Source organism: Phaseolus vulgaris, chromosome 8 (assembly GCF_000499845.2).
Source record: "Phaseolus vulgaris cultivar G19833 chromosome 8, P. vulgaris v2.0, whole genome shotgun sequence".
Taxonomy (NCBI): domain Eukaryota; kingdom Viridiplantae; phylum Streptophyta; class Magnoliopsida; order Fabales; family Fabaceae; genus Phaseolus; species Phaseolus vulgaris.
Window position 1 is genome coordinate 5,488,227 of NC_023752.2, and position 17,403 is coordinate 5,505,629.

At 30.8% G+C, this 17,403-nt stretch overlaps 1 protein-coding gene across 10 annotated transcripts; it reads left to right on the forward strand.

Moving 5' to 3' along the window:
- Positions 1-875: 875 nt before the first annotated feature.
- On the forward strand, positions 876-5,548 carry LOC137825731 (AT-rich interactive domain-containing protein 1-like). Of its 10 annotated transcripts, none has more exons than XM_068631483.1 (4): positions 876-1,134; positions 1,799-2,531; positions 2,634-2,962; positions 4,252-5,548. In XM_068631483.1, the coding sequence occupies exons 2-4, from the start codon at positions 1,874-1,876 to the stop codon at positions 5,137-5,139; spliced, it is 1,875 nt and encodes a 624-aa protein (XP_068487584.1). In that variant the 5' UTR covers positions 876-1,134; positions 1,799-1,873; the 3' UTR covers positions 5,140-5,548. The 10 variants fall into 10 exon arrangements, with proteins under 10 accessions (XP_068487584.1, XP_068487579.1, XP_068487578.1 ...); XM_068631485.1 differs by having other exon boundaries at positions 1,073-1,134; positions 1,861-2,531; XM_068631482.1 differs by lacking the exon at positions 876-1,134 and adding an exon at positions 1,160-1,555.
- The last annotated feature ends 11,855 nt before the right edge of the window (positions 5,549-17,403 follow it).

Genomic DNA, 17,403 nt, shown 5'->3' on the forward strand with positions numbered 1-17,403 from the left:
AGAGTAGAGATAATATAGGATTATTTGATGAGTTTAACATTTACTATTTATCAAAATTTTAAAAATAATTTAATGAATTTTGTATGTTTTTTTAATGCCAGATTAATTTTTATAAATTTGATTTTTTTTCCTTAAAAAAGTACCACACAACTGTTTTATATTAGCGGAAACACATGCGTATTGCGCCTCCGCATTTTCCTCTTTTACTCAATTTTCACGATAATAGAAATTTAACATACATATAAAAATAATTTTGGATGAGTCGAAATTGAAAAGCAAAAAAAAAAAATGGAGTGCAGAGAGTTATTGAAAATCGAGGTTATTTTATTTAATATGTGAGATTTGGTGTAGGAATGTGTGAGAATATGTTATTTCTTTCTTCCTATTGTTGCATTAAAATAAGAAATTAAGAGAATGGTGGAGAAGTCATATAAAAACTGTACATTAATATTAATTTAATTTTTTTTTAAATAATTCATATAAAGTGATAAAATACTTCATTGTATTAATAAAATGAGATATATTAAATAAGGGTAGAATCAGACAAAAATTGTGTAAAAAAAAAACTGTTATACTAGAGAATTCCTTTATATATAAGTATAGATGTAAATCAAAGTTGATTATTAGTATTTATATTTTCTTAATAAAAAATAAAAATAGTCAACCACTTTTGAATAACACCCAATTTGTGTTGATGATAAACTTTGATTATTCATTTATCCATTCTACCATTTCTTTTTTAAATCCCTAAAAACAATCCACTATGCACCTATTCAAAATTGAACTCAACCTAACCTAAGTTAAATAGTAACCATGGTTAATGAAACAACACCAAATGAAAAATATATAAAAGGGTGGTTTTACATTATACTTCTCCATAAAAAAAACCTTCATTCTTACAAAAAGTGAAACTCTTCAAATTCCTCTTTCTTCTCCCTCTCTATTCTTCTTTCACCTTTTTTTTTTTAAAAAAAAGGAGAAAGATTGAAAAAGAGATTTAGAGAAAAGAAAAGAAAATAGAATAGTATTGGGATTTGGCAAATTAAGGGACAAGTTGGTGGTGCTAAACCACAAGTGAGGTCACATTAGGTTGGTTGTGGAAGCATTCTCTCAAGTTTTTCTTTAGTGACACTGGTATGTCTATCTTTCTTTCTTTTTCACTTTCAATGAAAACTCCTTATTTATTTTTATCTATTTTTACTTCCAATCAAAAATTAAGAATCCTCTGTTTGACAAATATTTTTTGCCCCTAAATTTCCGAAAACCCTTTTTCTTATTTTAATTTTCCGAAGCTATTTTCATTTTCAGATTTTCAAAAACCCTTCTGGATTTTGAGGAATAGGGTCTGCATCTGTTCAAAACTTGAACTTTTGCCCCTCCTTCATTCTTCCAAAATACACTATCTGCAATTTTTTTGGACTTTTAGACACATAAACAAAGCGCGGGACTCCGAAAAATTTTCTGTTCCTTCCTCAACCCCTTTTCTCTTACGATGTAGATAGAGAAAGCATATAGTTTCCTTTCTTCAAAAGCCATGACCCATGATTCTCAATCGGTACCCTTTTTCAGTTCTCAACCTTGAATGCTTGTATACCTAGGTTTCCCCTTCTTTATATTTTTTTTTCGTTCTTTTGTGGGCGGTGGAGGAATAAAAATGGAACCTTTACATGATCATTATTTTGTTTTTATAATTTTAATGTGATAACCATTTGTGGGTTGTTGATGGGGTTGTCATTGATCTGGCTAAATCCCCTTAATTAGTTTGAAGTTGAAGCTGATAATGCAAGTGTGTTTGTAGGTTTATCTGATACGGGTGCATGCTGTTTTGATCAATTCCTTTGTGGGTTGTTTCTGAAACAGATCCGTGTCTCGAATGATGGGTAACGGGGAGCCTCTGGATTTGTATAAACTTTTCATGGTGGTAAAGAAGAAAGGTGGTTATGATGCTGTCTGTAAGAATAGGTTGTGGGATGTGGTGGGGGAAGAATATGGGTTGGGTGTGAAGGTTGGTTCCTCTGTGGAACTTGTTTACAGCAAACACTTGAGTACTCTAGATAAATGTTTGAAGAATGTTGCTGGTGGCAAGTTTGCTGAATGTGGTTTAGAGGGTGATAGAGTTAAGTTTCACAAGCATTTGATGAAGGCACACACTGAATCCGTGTTGAACGGTTCTGGCGGGGAGGAGGCGGGAGATGAACATGAGAGGAGGGAGTGTGGCTGTCCGGATGGGAGGAAGTTCAGTGGTAGTAATAGAGTCAAGTGTGTGAAACCAGTGTCCAATGGGGTTGAACACGAGAGTGCATATGAGTATCTAGGTGGGAGTAAGTCATGTGGTAGTAATAGTATGAAAGACAAAAAATCAGGTTCTATCGGGGATGAATTTGATAATGTACGTGACTATCTAGAGGAGAGGAAGTTGTGCGGTACGAATAGGGTGAACGGGGTGAATCCAGATTCCAATGCGGCCAAGAAAGTTAGGAGGTCAGCACTTCGACTTGTTGATTTGGACATGCTGGAGGACCATGAGACGGGTGAGCCTATTATAGTAAAATTTTGCGGATTTAATACTGAAATGGATATACTAGAAGAGTTTGATGAGAGCAAATTATTAACTGTGGATGCATCCGATGCAGAAAGTGACATGCTTAGATTGTCAAATGAAAGCAAGATCAGCAATAAAGATAACGATGACGGTAGTGATGAAGTCTTGATATTGGATCCATCTAGTGTTGACAAAGAGAAATTTGGTCACAAGAGGAAGAGAGAATCTATGTCAGAAATGCTAATTTGGATTAACAGCATTGCTAAAAATCCTTGTGATCCTGCAATTGGTTTGATTCCTGAGAAGTCTAAGTGGAAGTCATGCAGTAGTCAGGAGATCTGGAAGCAGGCTTTGTTGTTTCGAGAAGCAGTCTTTCTGAAGAAAGATTTCGAGACAGACAGTGAACAACTTAGTTGGCAGGTAATATGAAAATACCATGTTCTCTTTGTTTGTCATGCAGATCATTAATGAATTATGAACTATAGTATAGGGTTCTATGTCATTGTTTTGGGTTGAGTTGAGACCATATATCATGGAAATAAATCTTTTATAATTTTTGGATAAATTTACTTCCCCAATTATCTAATTAAATAGATGCCTTTATGCATTTTTTTGTTTGGTAACTATTATCAATATTTTCGCTATTGGCATTATAATTATTATATTTTTATGTGGAAGTCATGGATGGTGTGCTTCTAAATTGTTTTCCCTAAATTTACTAATGTATTTTGTATTTGTTCATAATTACTTTATAGACACAACCCTAATATAGGCTTCTGAACAGAAACCTATACTTATGGAACGCCATTGTTTGGGGTAAAATATACTTCAAAAGTTTGCCTCTATTTGCCGATTATTCCTTCACTCACTATAGGACTGTGTTTTATCCTGTCTTCCATTCATTCATTTTTCTTTAGGCTTCCCCCACCCATTTCTGTACTTCACATTCTGCTAATTTTTTAATCTAATTTGTTGTGTTCTTTTTCTATTAATTTCACCATCCATATTTTTTTTACAACTTCATTTCTATGTTTTTATTGCTTATAGATTTATGGTCAGTCTAGTAGTGGCCACTTATGTTTCATCAAAATTGAAGTCTCATAATTTTCTTGGCCAATGTATTAAGAAGAACAAGTTATTGCAGAAAATTTAAAATTTCTATTTTTTTCTTATTACAAATTATACTAGATTTGTCAATATCTTATTTATGGTGCGAATTCATTAGTATCTTACTAATTCTAATTCTTCAATTTTTAAATTTATCTCAAAACAATTCAATCTTTAAATTCTTGTTAAATCTTTGCTATTGAAAGAATTTATTATTGCAGATGTCTTATTACTTAATTCAACTTTTAATTTTTATAGTTTAGTGTGAGAAATTATTTATTTTCAATGTAAATTTTTTGCTGCCATAATGTTACATTAGTTTAGGATTGTGTGAATTGTCTGCAAAATCATCCTTTAAATCATTGTGTTTATTTCAAGATTATACGAATATTGATTATCAATTTAAGTATTTTGTTATGCTGCTTAAATTTAGTTTCATTTAAGCTTCTTTCTCTCTTGTGTGTGGCTGTGTGTTGTGTCCTATATTTTGGACATGAAATGTTTTAGAGTGTGGCGATGCGTTAGGTGTCCATGTATCTATTGAAAATTGAAAACATAACTGTGGTGTCAAATTAAAACCAAAATGTTATGCCATTTTGTAGAGTCAGAAAATGCATCCTTTCATGTATGATGATCGCGTTGGGGCATTGTACAATTTTAGACAGAGGTTGAAATGTGATGAGAGGTCTTCATTGGGGAAATCTACATCTGATGGAGTTGTCTCCTCTTCTTCGTCTAGAACAAGAAGAAGAACACGTGGAGGTTTGGAGAGAACCCGGAGTGCTCGAGCTGAAGATCGGGTGGACAAAAAGTTACTTGAATCTTGTTCTGCACTCTCGAGTCTTGATAAATGTGCTCGAGTGCACATCCCGGTGGGGCCAAATCATCAAGCTGAAGTGCCAAAATGGACTGGCATGACTTGTGAGAGTGATTCTAAGTGGTTGGGGACAGAAATATGGCCTCCAAAAGTTGTAAAATCCAAATGGTGTATTGTTGAAAGGGACCCGATTGGAAAAGGAAGGCAAGATTCATGTGGGTGCCCAGTTCAAGGTTCTGTTGAGTGTGTCCGGTTTCACGTTGCTGAGAAAAGGTCTAAAGTTAAAATGGAACTGGGTGAGGCTTTTTTCCAATGGAATTTAGACAAGGTAGGTGAAGATGTCAGGAGTTCTTGGACAGATCAAGATGAGAAGAAGTTCAAGGATGTGGTGAAATCAAACCCTGCTTCACTTGATAAATGTTTTTGGGATCATCTCTTTAAAACATTTCCTAAGAAGAGCAGAGAAGATTTGGTCAGCTACTATTTCAATGTCTTTCTTCTGCAGCAGAGAGCATATCAGAATAGGCATACTCCAGATAACATTGATAGTGATGATGATGAATCAGAATTCACACCATTGAGGAAAGTGTTTGGACATCATACACCAAAATCACGCAGCCTCACCTTGTTATCACCCAAAAAATCCACAGGCAAAAGGGAAAATAGCAAGTGAATGGTCACTCACATCTCGATCTTTCTCGAGAATGTGAACTTGACAATTTTGTGCTTCTTTGTTCACAATTTTCAGTATCAAGGGATCTTTCTCTCCTTAGAATTTTGAACCGCAATCCATTTTGGAAGTGAAAAATGGAACCTAAAAGATTGGTTTTTTTGTGTAGGATGAATTTAGGAGATGAAAGATGTTTTTTTGAAGCCTTGCCAACAACTATGAAAATCTGACAGTTGGAGTTGCTTTTAGTTTTACATGCCTCCATTTTTGAGACATGTCTTCTATCTGTTGGCAGTAATATGTTGCGGCCACAGGTACTCTTTGCTCATTTTATTTTCACCAGTTTTTGACAAGGGTTACTCTAAAGTTCAAACAACAGCATCATGAATATAAAGGGCAACATTTTATTGTAGAGTTTTATGAAGAAATACTGCAAAGTGTTATTTGAATTTCTGCCTTTCATCCATGCAAATTTCTCTCCGAATGTTTGTAGCAGTGATATATGTTGTTTTGGCTTAATTATATGCAACTTTAAATGTTACATTTTTTTATACACAATCTATGTGCAGATTCTTAATGTTTATAGTATTACTTTTTATTTAAAATTGGTGATTGCCTTCAGTGATATACCAAATAAAGGTTTATATTAAATATTAGGCCACTTAATACTAATGGGAGAATAACAACCATTTTTGGAACTATATTAATTTATCATTTTTTATTGTTAATTAGTCCTTTGTTCTATCCAGGCTTTGCTAAAATATATTGTTTGTACACTTACTTACCAAGACCTTGTTGGCTCTTTTATGCTTTTGGAGCATGGAAGGCACTAACATTTGTATTGATTCGTGTATTAACTTTCCATGAACACTTGTGAATTTTCATGTGCTCTCATATTGTTAGAGAAGGGCCCAATGTTACACTGAGGCCCAAGAGACAACAAATATGGATGGATGATTACATAATATAATAGGGGTAGTGAAAGAGCCTCTGTTAGCTCAATCTTTGTTTACCCTAATTATTAAAAAATCTTGAGTACTCATTAGTTGCAGTAGCTATTATAGCTCACCCCTCTTCTCTCATTGGTGTTCTCATTGTCTTGCTCCTTGCCTCCCAAACCTCAATCCAAAGGCCTTGAAGACCTTCTTTAGACCATTCAAGCTTGCCTCACAACCATTCAGTCTCAAATGGAGGCTAGTGAAGCTCGCTAGATCAATCTGGAGGCACGCAATGACCTCTTCTAGTCCTCCCTTGCTATGTTACAAGTCCTCCCTTGTTATGTTACAAGACTAGGTTTCTACTCTACCTTCTCAATCTTCACCATTTACTAGTTCACATGAGCAACCCCACAATTTAACACCCTCTCTCCCATCACTCAGACCACCCAAACTACAACTCACTTTTTCTCAAGGACTAGAACCACTAGATTGGTTATTTCAAGCAAAACAATATTTTGACTTTTACCATATTTCTCCATAAAACATATTATCTATGGTTCCTTTTCACGTGAAAGGAGAAACACTTAGCTGGTTTAAATGGATGCATCACAATCATTTCATTATCGATTGACCTTCCTTTACATGTTCCTTAGAATTACGTTTTGTCTCCTTTTCATACACAGACCACTAAGTTGAATTATTCAAGCTTCACCAACAAACCACAATCACTGACTACCAAACCAGATTTGAGAAATTATACAATTGTGTACATGGCTTGACATCAGAAACCATTCTCAATTGTTTCATATTCGATCTTATCCTGGAGATTCGCAGATGACTTACCATCTTGAACCCCTATTCCATTTCCCCGGCTATTGGCTTAGCTAAACTCATTGAAGACAAAATCAAAGATTCCAAGCCTAAAACAACTTGTCCACCTTCCTACACCAATGTTTTTAACCCCACCCATACACCCACTACTCGTTCCCAGCCCACTTTGTCCCCAACCTCTAACCTCCCAATAAAATGCATCATCCCTACACAAATGTTAAAGTGTCGCGATCTCGGTCTATGCTATAATTGTGATGAGAAATTTATCCCAGGTCACAAATGCTCCACCTCACAGTTTCTGCTACTTTTAGATGACACATAACCACTTTTGCTAGTTCTCGAAGACCTTACTGATCCCACTTACAATGTAGATATGGTCCATTTCCATTTATCTCCCCACACCCTTACATGAAACTTTTCTCCCAAAACTTTAAAATTTCAAGGCCTTTTCCATAATTTGCCAATAACATGTCTTATGGATTAAGGCAACTTCCACAACATCCTACAACCTCGCATTGCCAAACACCTACACCTCCTGATTCAACCCGACCCACCTTTTAGAGTCATGGTTAGTAATGATGCCTTTATAAAATGTCAAGACATTTCTCCTTTAGTATAGATATCTCTACATCCCTCAGTTTTAACTATTCACTTCTATCTCTTACCTATAGAAGGAACGAGCATCGTTTTGGGAATTGAGTGGTTGTGCACATTAGGCCCCATTCAAGCAGATTTTGTTATCCCCAACATTGCCTTCACTCACTCAACAAACAAATCACCCTCACTGCTACAACTCCTCCTACCTCAACTCAAGATACTTACCTCCAGGTTTGTCATAACATTTCCACCAACACCATAGCTTCACTACATTTATTATCAGTTGATACACCTTCCCTAACTCCCATATATGTGGAAGACAACTTGTAAACACCATCATCCCCACTATACCAATTACCCCCGCCCATTTAAGTTATCCTATGCCAACATCAATCCACCTTTAAAACACCCCAAGGTTTACCCTCACAAAGACCCTATGATCACCACATTCCCCTCTTACCCAACACTGCCCCTATTAATGTACGCCCCTACCGTTATCTTTGTTCTTAAAAAAGTACCATCACACACTTCAGTGAAGAGATGTTGAGAGAAGGGTTCATCAAACCCAATACCAGCCTCTTTTCTACCCCAATACTTATGATAAAAAAGAAAGATGGAACTTGGTGTTTATGTGTAGATTACATAACACTCAATGCAGTCTCCATATGTCACCACTTCCCCATACCCACTATTGATGAATTTGGGTTAGTTACAATTTTTACTAAGATTGACTTGTACTCAGGGTATCTCTAGATTAGGTTGAACCCATATGATACTCACAAAATAGCCTTCAGAACTACCGATGACCATTATGAATTTCTAGTCATGCCTTTTGGTTTGACTAATGCTCCCTTAACATTTCAAGCAACCATGAATGATCTTCTACGATCCTATCGCAGACTATTTGTTTTAGTTTTTTTTTTTTATGACATTCTTATTTACAGCCCCACAATTCAGGACCATCTAACCCATTTAGACCTTATTTTGAACTTGTTAGAAACCATATTACTTTTTGCTAAGCTTTCTAACTATAGTTTTACTACCACAAAAGTAAGTTCCTTGGGCCACATCATTTCCCCAGTTGGAGTGGCCCCTAACCCAGAAAAGATAAAATCAATCAAAGAATGGTCTCAGCCACGTCCCTTCATAGCTTTAAGAGCGTTCCTCGACCTCACCGAATACTACAAAAAATTTGTTCGTAGTTATGCCACTCTCGTCGCTCCTTTCACCGATTTATTACATTATCAAAGATTTATATGGCCATATACAACATAACATGCATTTACAACATTGAAAGCAGAAATAACAAAGGTTCCTAATCTACGTCTTCCAAATTTCACCCAACCATTTGTCATTAACATTGATGCATCTTCAGTCGTTGTAGGAGTAGTGCTTAGCCAGGCCAATCACCCATCGCCCTTTTCAGCAAAAAAATGTGTCCCTGCCTCAATGTGGCCTTAGTGTATGTAAGGAAGATGTATGCAATCACAGAAGTCATACAAAAATGGCATCAGTACTTGTTAGGAACCCATTTCAAAATTTACATAAATCAGAAGAAGTTGAACACACTATTATCCCAAACCATTCAAACACCAGACCAACAGACCTTTGGTGTTTCGCCAGTAACCACCCTCACTCATGGTATAAATTTTGCTATCTCGGAGAGTTATGGTACAACACATCATACGACTCCTCCATTGGAACCTCTCCCTTCCACGCCTTGTATGAAAGACCACACTGTCCACCACCATAGACATGCTCCACACACCACGAACGAGCACCATGGTCTCAAAACTCTTACAAGAGCACACCCTTGTCATTCACCACTTGAAGCATAACCTCCTCCGCAACTGCCAACGCATGCGAGCCTAAGCAGACAACCACCGCACCAACTGCTCCTTCGCCGTCGGAGATTGGGTGTGGCTTTGTCTTCAACCTCACTGACAACACTTTGTTGAGCATCGCCTTTCACCCAAGCTATCCCCACGTTACTCTGATCCCTATCGTGTCGAACGTCGCATAGGCACAGTGGCCTACAAGCTCCGATTGCCTTCGTTATCACGGATCCACCCAGTTTTTCATCTTTCACTCTTCTGCCAGTTCAAAGGGATACCCCCAACTTAACTATATATATTCTTTAAAATATTTATGAAGTTTCGTTTTCACTCATTTCTGTATAATACATTAGTTTTATTACACTTTCCCTCCTCATTTACTAGTGAGACATAATTTTATTAATGAATGATATATTAAAAAAATCACATAAAATAAATTTACTTTATTATTATTTAGATAACTTTATTTTATATAGTTTATTTTAATTATTATACTATTTATAATATTTTATTATTATTATGGAATTATAATCCAAGACAATGTATTAATAAATGACATATTTATTATATTTATATATCTTTTATATGAGTACATTATTCACGACATTATACTACACGAAAATTATTAAATAAAAATTAATATTAACAAAAATTATTATTATATTGATTAAGCTAGATATTATTTTATAGACTAAAAAAATATTAGTTTTTAAAACAGTTATTATTATTAATTAAGTTATAAAATAATTTTTAAATTTATATCTAATTACGTACTAAGATTTAGTTACCAATTAATTTAAATTTTAAATTATAAATTTTATTAATAATAAAAATTATTTTAAATATTACTATTTTTTTTAGTCTTTAAAATAATATTTGATTTAGTTAATATAGTAACTAATTATTTTTTGTTCTAAAATTGATTTCTATTTAATGAATTTCTTGTAGTGATATTTGTTTCCGAGATGTTTTAACATAATTAAATTGTTATATCTATTTAAATATATTTAATACCACTTTTTTTTCTAATATAATTTGTCAAAAAATAATTTGCTACCTTACTTTTTTATTTTGTTCAATATGGCCTTAAATTTGTTTAAAATGACTCAATTCAATTGTTAAATTTTGCTAAGTGGGTGATAACTTAGTAGATAGAGTTGAACACATAATTAGATTTTGAGGAACTATAAGTGGTAGACTCGGTGAGTTTAGATTTGTCCTTTTTATGTAGTTGTCTAGGTTATTTCCTTTCATTATTTTGATTTCGTTCTTCTTTTCTGTTGGGTTGAGGGGTTTGCTCCATTGTTCATCAATGTTGTTCATAAATGTTTCAGTACTATTTTTTATCATTTTACAACTATAATGGATGGATGTTGTATTGAAGTTGTTTACATAGGTCATATTTAATAATCTTAGGAATTTATGAGGTTGATCACACCCTATTGTTTAAAAAAACATCTAAAGTAATACATTTACAAAGTTGGAGTTTAAATACTTATATAAAAGTTCACTATACCTGTATAAAATTATTTCTTAATAACTTTAAATGCTTATATAAAATTTACATTGACATACAACTTATATTGCTACATTGAATAAAAAATTAACTCGAATTTTAGTTAACTACATACAAACAACCAAAACCTCAAATAAGAATATTTTACACAAATCAACATCAACAACACCACAATCTAAATTTCTCCCACTATGAAAAAAATCACCCTCCAAGTCTTTCAAACACTCCTCAATGAAAATCCAAATTCGTTCTCTTCTTAATGTTCAAGAAAAAGGCTCACATACGTGCTTAATTAATGATGTTAACAAAAATGATCAAACATTTTAAACAAACTCTGGACTATATTGAACAAAATAAAAATTGAGATACCAAATTGATTTTTTCAACTTATATTGGGACTAAAAGCAGTATTAAACCATTTAAATATATTTTTATTTTATTATAAATTAGTTTAATCAAATTTGTCCTTCATAAATTTAGGTATTTTCAGTTGAGTTATTATTTGAAAAAGAGTTGATTTGTTAAGTACTTAATTATATTTTTCAATTGAGTTTTTGTCATTTGATTTTTTCTTCCGTTAATTAGGTAACATGGTTGTTATCTTGTCCTATCATCTTGCTTACTTATCTATATGTTTAGAAATATGAGGTTTTATGGTTTATATAAAATGTTATTACGGTTGATGTAAAATGAAAATTTATTTTTATGGTTTTCATTGAAAACTTGTTGGAAAACAAAGGATTATTATTGTCACGTATATCAATAATAACGACAATAGTCCCTTAGTTTCCTAACGTGGCATGACAACATTTTTTCAACATGTTTTCAATTAATGTAATAAAATTTACTTCTATTTATATTAACGACAATATCACTAAATATTAATCATAAAATTTCACATTTTTTAATATATGGAGATAAGTAAGTAAAATGATTGGACAATATAACAACCATTTTACCCGAATAATGAAAACATTAAACAATACAAAGTTAATTGAAAAATATAAATTTTTAAGTAATAAAGAATATAAACTTATTTCTATGGATAATTTTGCTAGATTTGTCATCAAAATTCATCGTAGATTTTCTTGTAGTCATGATTGTTTGTCTTTCAATTATTTAAGAGTGTCAATCTTTGTTAGTGCTCCAAAGTATCGATTTCTTCAACCTTTGACAGATAAAGTCAAATTAAAGCTAACATATTGGAAAGGTAAATCTCTTAGCATGATGCATCAAATTCATTTGGTCAATACAGTGATTACTGGATTTCTAGCTTATAATAGCTTTAATATGTATAAATGGCCTATTTCACTTCTTAACCAAGTTAAGTAGTGGTGTCGAAATTTTATTTGGACTAGTGATATTATGAAAAAATGCATAGTCATCGTGAATTGTGATACAATTTGTTCTTCTCTTGAGAATGGAGGTTTGAAAATTATTAATCTTCGTCATGAAAATAATGCATATCTTCTTAAGCTCTCTTGAAACTTTGTTTATAGCAACATACCTTGGTCTTTTCTCTTGAAAGTCGGGGTTCTTAAATCAAAATACAAGTTTAGAATGGTTTATAGGATCTCTTTGACCTATTCTACTATACTTGATTATACTTCTTGGACTGTTGGTACATGTTCTTTTATCAATTTATGAAATAATAAATGATGTTCTACTACTTCTTTAGCAAATATTGCAGTGTTATTTGATGATACTAGCATTCTGTATACAGTTTCTTAGTTTTGGACAAGTTGTTATTGAAATATTCTCTTATCTTTACAGCAAATGCCTAATTTTTTTAATCAAGTCATGGTTAGGGATGAACAGGATATTCTTAATTGGATTCTGGATGAGTCTGGTTGTTTGACTCTTAAATCGGCTAGGACTTTTTTCTTGGAACCAAGAGTTCCTTATTGTCAGGGTAAATTCATTTGGTCTTCATTTATTGTGCCTTTCAAAACTCTAGTACTCTGGAAAGTTTTTCATGTGCGGCTTCCTACCGATCAACATATTCATAATAAATGTTTGCATGAGGAATCTAGTCAACATTTATGTTTTGAATGTTCTAATGCTTTGCATATCTGGAGTTAGGTTCGACATATTTTTCTTACTTCTCATTTCTCTAATAAGAATGATCTTCTTTCTTTTATTAAGAGTGATGGTAGTTCTTTGGTTAAATTGACTAAGCTTGCTATGATAACTTTTTCTATTTGGATGATATGACGTATGGGGAATTGTGCTAGATTTTAGGATAAGATTGAGGTTTCTATGGCTATTTCGGTAATTAAAGATTTAAGTTGTCTAATGGGAAATTTGTCTAAAGTTTCAATGAAGAATGATATGTTGGATTTTAACATGATTAAGTTTTTTGGTATTAATACTCGTGGCGGTAAAGTTTTTCGTCCTCTTTATGTTATATGGGAGTTTCCTTCACCATGTTGGGTTAAAATTAACATTGATGGGGTTGTTATGAGGTATCCTGGTCTTGCTACTTGTAGAGGTATTTTCCGTAAGAGTATGGAGAAGTTTATTGGTGCTTTCTATGCATTTCTTGAAGTTAAGATTGTTATGGTTGTTGAGTTTCATGGAGTTATACATGTTATGGAGGAAGCCTATGAAACTTACTAATGTCTGACTTGAATATGATTTTGTCTTAATTTGTGTTGCGTTTACTTTTAGAAATAATATTCCATGGATGCTTCTTTCCTCTGTTTTTCGGCTTTTGCTTTCTGCATCCAACAAAATTTGAACATACATCCTACACAAAATGATAAAAATATCCTCTTTGGTATTTCTAAATAGGAGTGGGGTGCACTTAAAAATGTGTTCCAAATTTGATATTTCTAAAATACATTTTTAGATTTGCGTTTTCAGAACACTTTTCTGAATTTTGTTTTCTAAGAACAACTTTTTGATATAATCTTTCCAGTGTTTCTGAATTTTTGTTTTTTGGAATCCATTTTTTGAAATGTATTATTTGTATTCCAGATTTTATTTTTTTAAATGAATTTTTGAAAAAATTATTTTAGATATTTTTTTTAGAATGTATTTTTTAATTATGATTTTTCAAACCCAGAATGTAGAACAATTCTAGAATTTCAAATTTTTATGTAGTATTAGTTTTGATTGGGTGTAGCAAAAAGCCTTATTTTTTATCCATCACAAATCTAAATTTTATTTGACAAACTTAACTATTTTTTACAAAAGGACTATTTCTTATTATAATAAAATGTCATATAGAATATTAATTTCTATCACAACCCAATTTTTATTCTCGCACCCACAACCCAACTTCTACCTACCCTAACTTTATGCACACACCTCTTCCCAATTTTTTGATAAATATATTTTAATAAAAGTCATGGACTTAACTTTATGAATGATTAACCAACTAATTAATTGATGATCCAATAATCCTCACATTAATACTTTAATGTATCAAAGTTCTTTATATAATTAAGTGTTTATTGCTTAATTACCACAAATTTTAAATATAATATAAATTTCGAAACATATATTTATTGTAATATAAATTTATATTTAAAAAATATCCTCTTAATAATGTTGTATACATGTATTTGGTATTTTTTTTACCAACAACGAAATTGTCGATGGATTTATCTTGTTAAAAATTCATTGGAAAATACATATTATTGATAGAACTTATTGACAAATTTTGGCCTTACAATTTTCTTATAGTGAATACATTTGACACCATATTATAATCATATTATAATATTTAAAAATAAAAAATAAATTAAATATAATTAAAATATTATTTTATTAGTTTGAAGTATAGGTTTTTTTACTTGTGTTAACATATCACCACCACTATAAGAAAAACGCGAATTATATATGAATTATTACATACGGATCAAAATCCGTATCTAAAATCAACATTACACCATTACACCAAGCAAATTCTTTAGTATTATTATGATTTTTATTATACTTATTATTATTAACAATCTTAAAAATATTAAAAATATTAACAATATTAAAAATATTAACTATATTAATAATATGAATATAATATTAATAATATGAATAATATTAATATAATATTAATAATATGAATAATATTAATATAATATTAATAATATGAATAATATTAATATAATATTAATAATATAAATAATATGAATATAATTTTTATTATTATTATTATTATTATTAATAAGTATAATAAAAATGATAATATAACCAAAGAACTTGTTTGGTCTAGTGGTTAATGTTTTCTTGGTCACTGAAATGACTTGAGTTCAAGAACATTAATAAATATTATATATCTTACATATTATATCTTTATCTATATTTAAATTCTTTTTATTTTATGAAATTGTTTTTAAATTTTAAATTCTAAATATTATAGTTTTCTTTATATTAAATAATTATACAGTAAAACTATGTGAATTAGGTATTTTTATTTTTGTCCATTTATTATTTGCAATAAACCGGTATATTTATCAATAAGTCATCTACAATCTTAAGAACTTCTATAGGATTGAAAAATATGTTACTAAAATAACTTTTTCATGTTCTATAAAAAATACACGAGACGGAGACAAATAAAATTTAGATATATAAATAAGTAAATTTAGTAATAAAAATTTTAACTATAAAAAAAATAATTTGTCGAAGATTTTTATTTTTGGTTTACACTTAGTGACTGGTATAAAGAAAAGTGTTAGTTTTTTTAAAATCTTAACTCGACAATGTTTGTTTTCTTTGCTTAATTTATTTTTTTTAGAAATAATTTTTTTCAATAAAAAAATTATCTAAGTTTTTCACAAAATTGTTATTCCCTTAAATTTAACTTTTTCAAAGTTTAAAAAAAAAATTACTATACTAATTCCATCACCCTATTCTTGTTAGATCATTTAACACGAGAAAACTAAAAGTTTTAATAAAACTATTACATTATTTTTTTATTTTTTTTTGAAACATTATATAATTATTCCTAGGAATAACAAACATTCAAAGAAATTTTAATCATTCTTAAAAATTATAATATTGGATATAAAAAAATCTTCTACCAAACATATATGTGATCACGATGAAGTAACTTTTTTATTAAAATTTTCTGTATACTCATCATAAAAAATTCAATCCTTGTCTACATCGTTAAGAAACATAACTACCTAAGAACACTTGTTAGGCAATGGAGAATAATTTATCTAACAGAAATTACAAGTAACTAATAAGTGTCTTTACTATTGTGTGAGTATTTTGTAATTATACTTCAAATAGTAAAAAAAATTGAAATTATGGAAAGGCTATTTTCCTGATAATAAAACAAGGATTAAAATATATAAAAAAATATACACCTCATAAATTTTAATTTAAAAATATTTGAAAAATAATTTAATTAACAAATTATTATTTTAATTATAATTTGAATTTTTTTTTACTTGATCAAAGAAGTTTGATGAGTATTACTTAAAATAATAGGGAAAAACTAAAAAATAAAACTCTCCCTTTATCAGATAATTTTTTTTTAAAATATAATTTTGATTTGATGTAAAAGCTTACTAAACGATGTAAAAAAAAATCTGTTTAATATTGTCATGTGAAATTATATTTTAAAGGACAATAATTGTGATGTGAAATTTAAAATCTTGTGCATGGATCCTCCATTGAAGACAAGGAAATTAAAGGATATCAAAGAATAATGTTAAACAAAAAACAAATAACATTACGTGAGCTTATTCCATGAAATGTCAAACATTGTTTGCTAGCTCGTAGATTTTGATTGATGGAGTAGAAAATAGAATTTTGATTGAACTTTTTTTTTAATCTAAAGGGCAGCATCAATTTGAATGAGTTGGAAAAGAAGCACCATGAATACTCAACAAATGTGCTTCACCCACTCAAGCTAAATATTGCCATCTAAGAAATGAAAATTTTAGCCCCACACTCCAACATGCTTCTAATGGGTATCACTCAATTTATCAACTTGCCCTAACTTAGCTTCTTAATCATGAATTCAACACATATTCACATGGATGCCTATAATAGACAAGGAATATTTATTGTCGTAGGTTCATCTCATAAAACAATAAAGTTGAGAGGGAGAGAAAGACTACATGCAAAATTTTCACCAATTATATGAATTAAGATGCTTTGAATAGTGTATTATAATTAAGAATGTAACTACACATGTTTTTGTGCATTTGTTGTTCGTACCAAATATTGTGTTCTAATTGACGTATGAAAGAAAACAAATGTTTAAGAAGTGATGACTTTAATTTGCTTTTAATAGATCAAGATTTGAGATCTTCTAAATTCAACTATCCAAAGATGTTGTAAAAAGTATGAATGATATATATTTATTTTATATTAACATTGATAATATTTATATATTGGTGTAAGAGATCAATTTGATTATTTGAGATGGATAAAGGGTCTTTTGAGGATGACGTCAGTGCTAGTGGGTATTTTTAGAGGATCTAAGTGAGCTCAAATACAATTAACGATGTTCCTTCGTTGTTTATTCAACATAATCATTTTTGTTCTCTTTATCTCTTGGTTTTTTTGGGTTCTCAAATGTCTTGATCTC

Coding starts and splice junctions, on each gene's coding strand:
- LOC137825731 (XM_068631475.1), top strand. Junction 2,963..4,251: donor GTGAACAACTTAGTTGGCAG/GTAATATGAAAA, acceptor GCCATTTTGTAG/AGTCAGAAAATGCATCCTTT.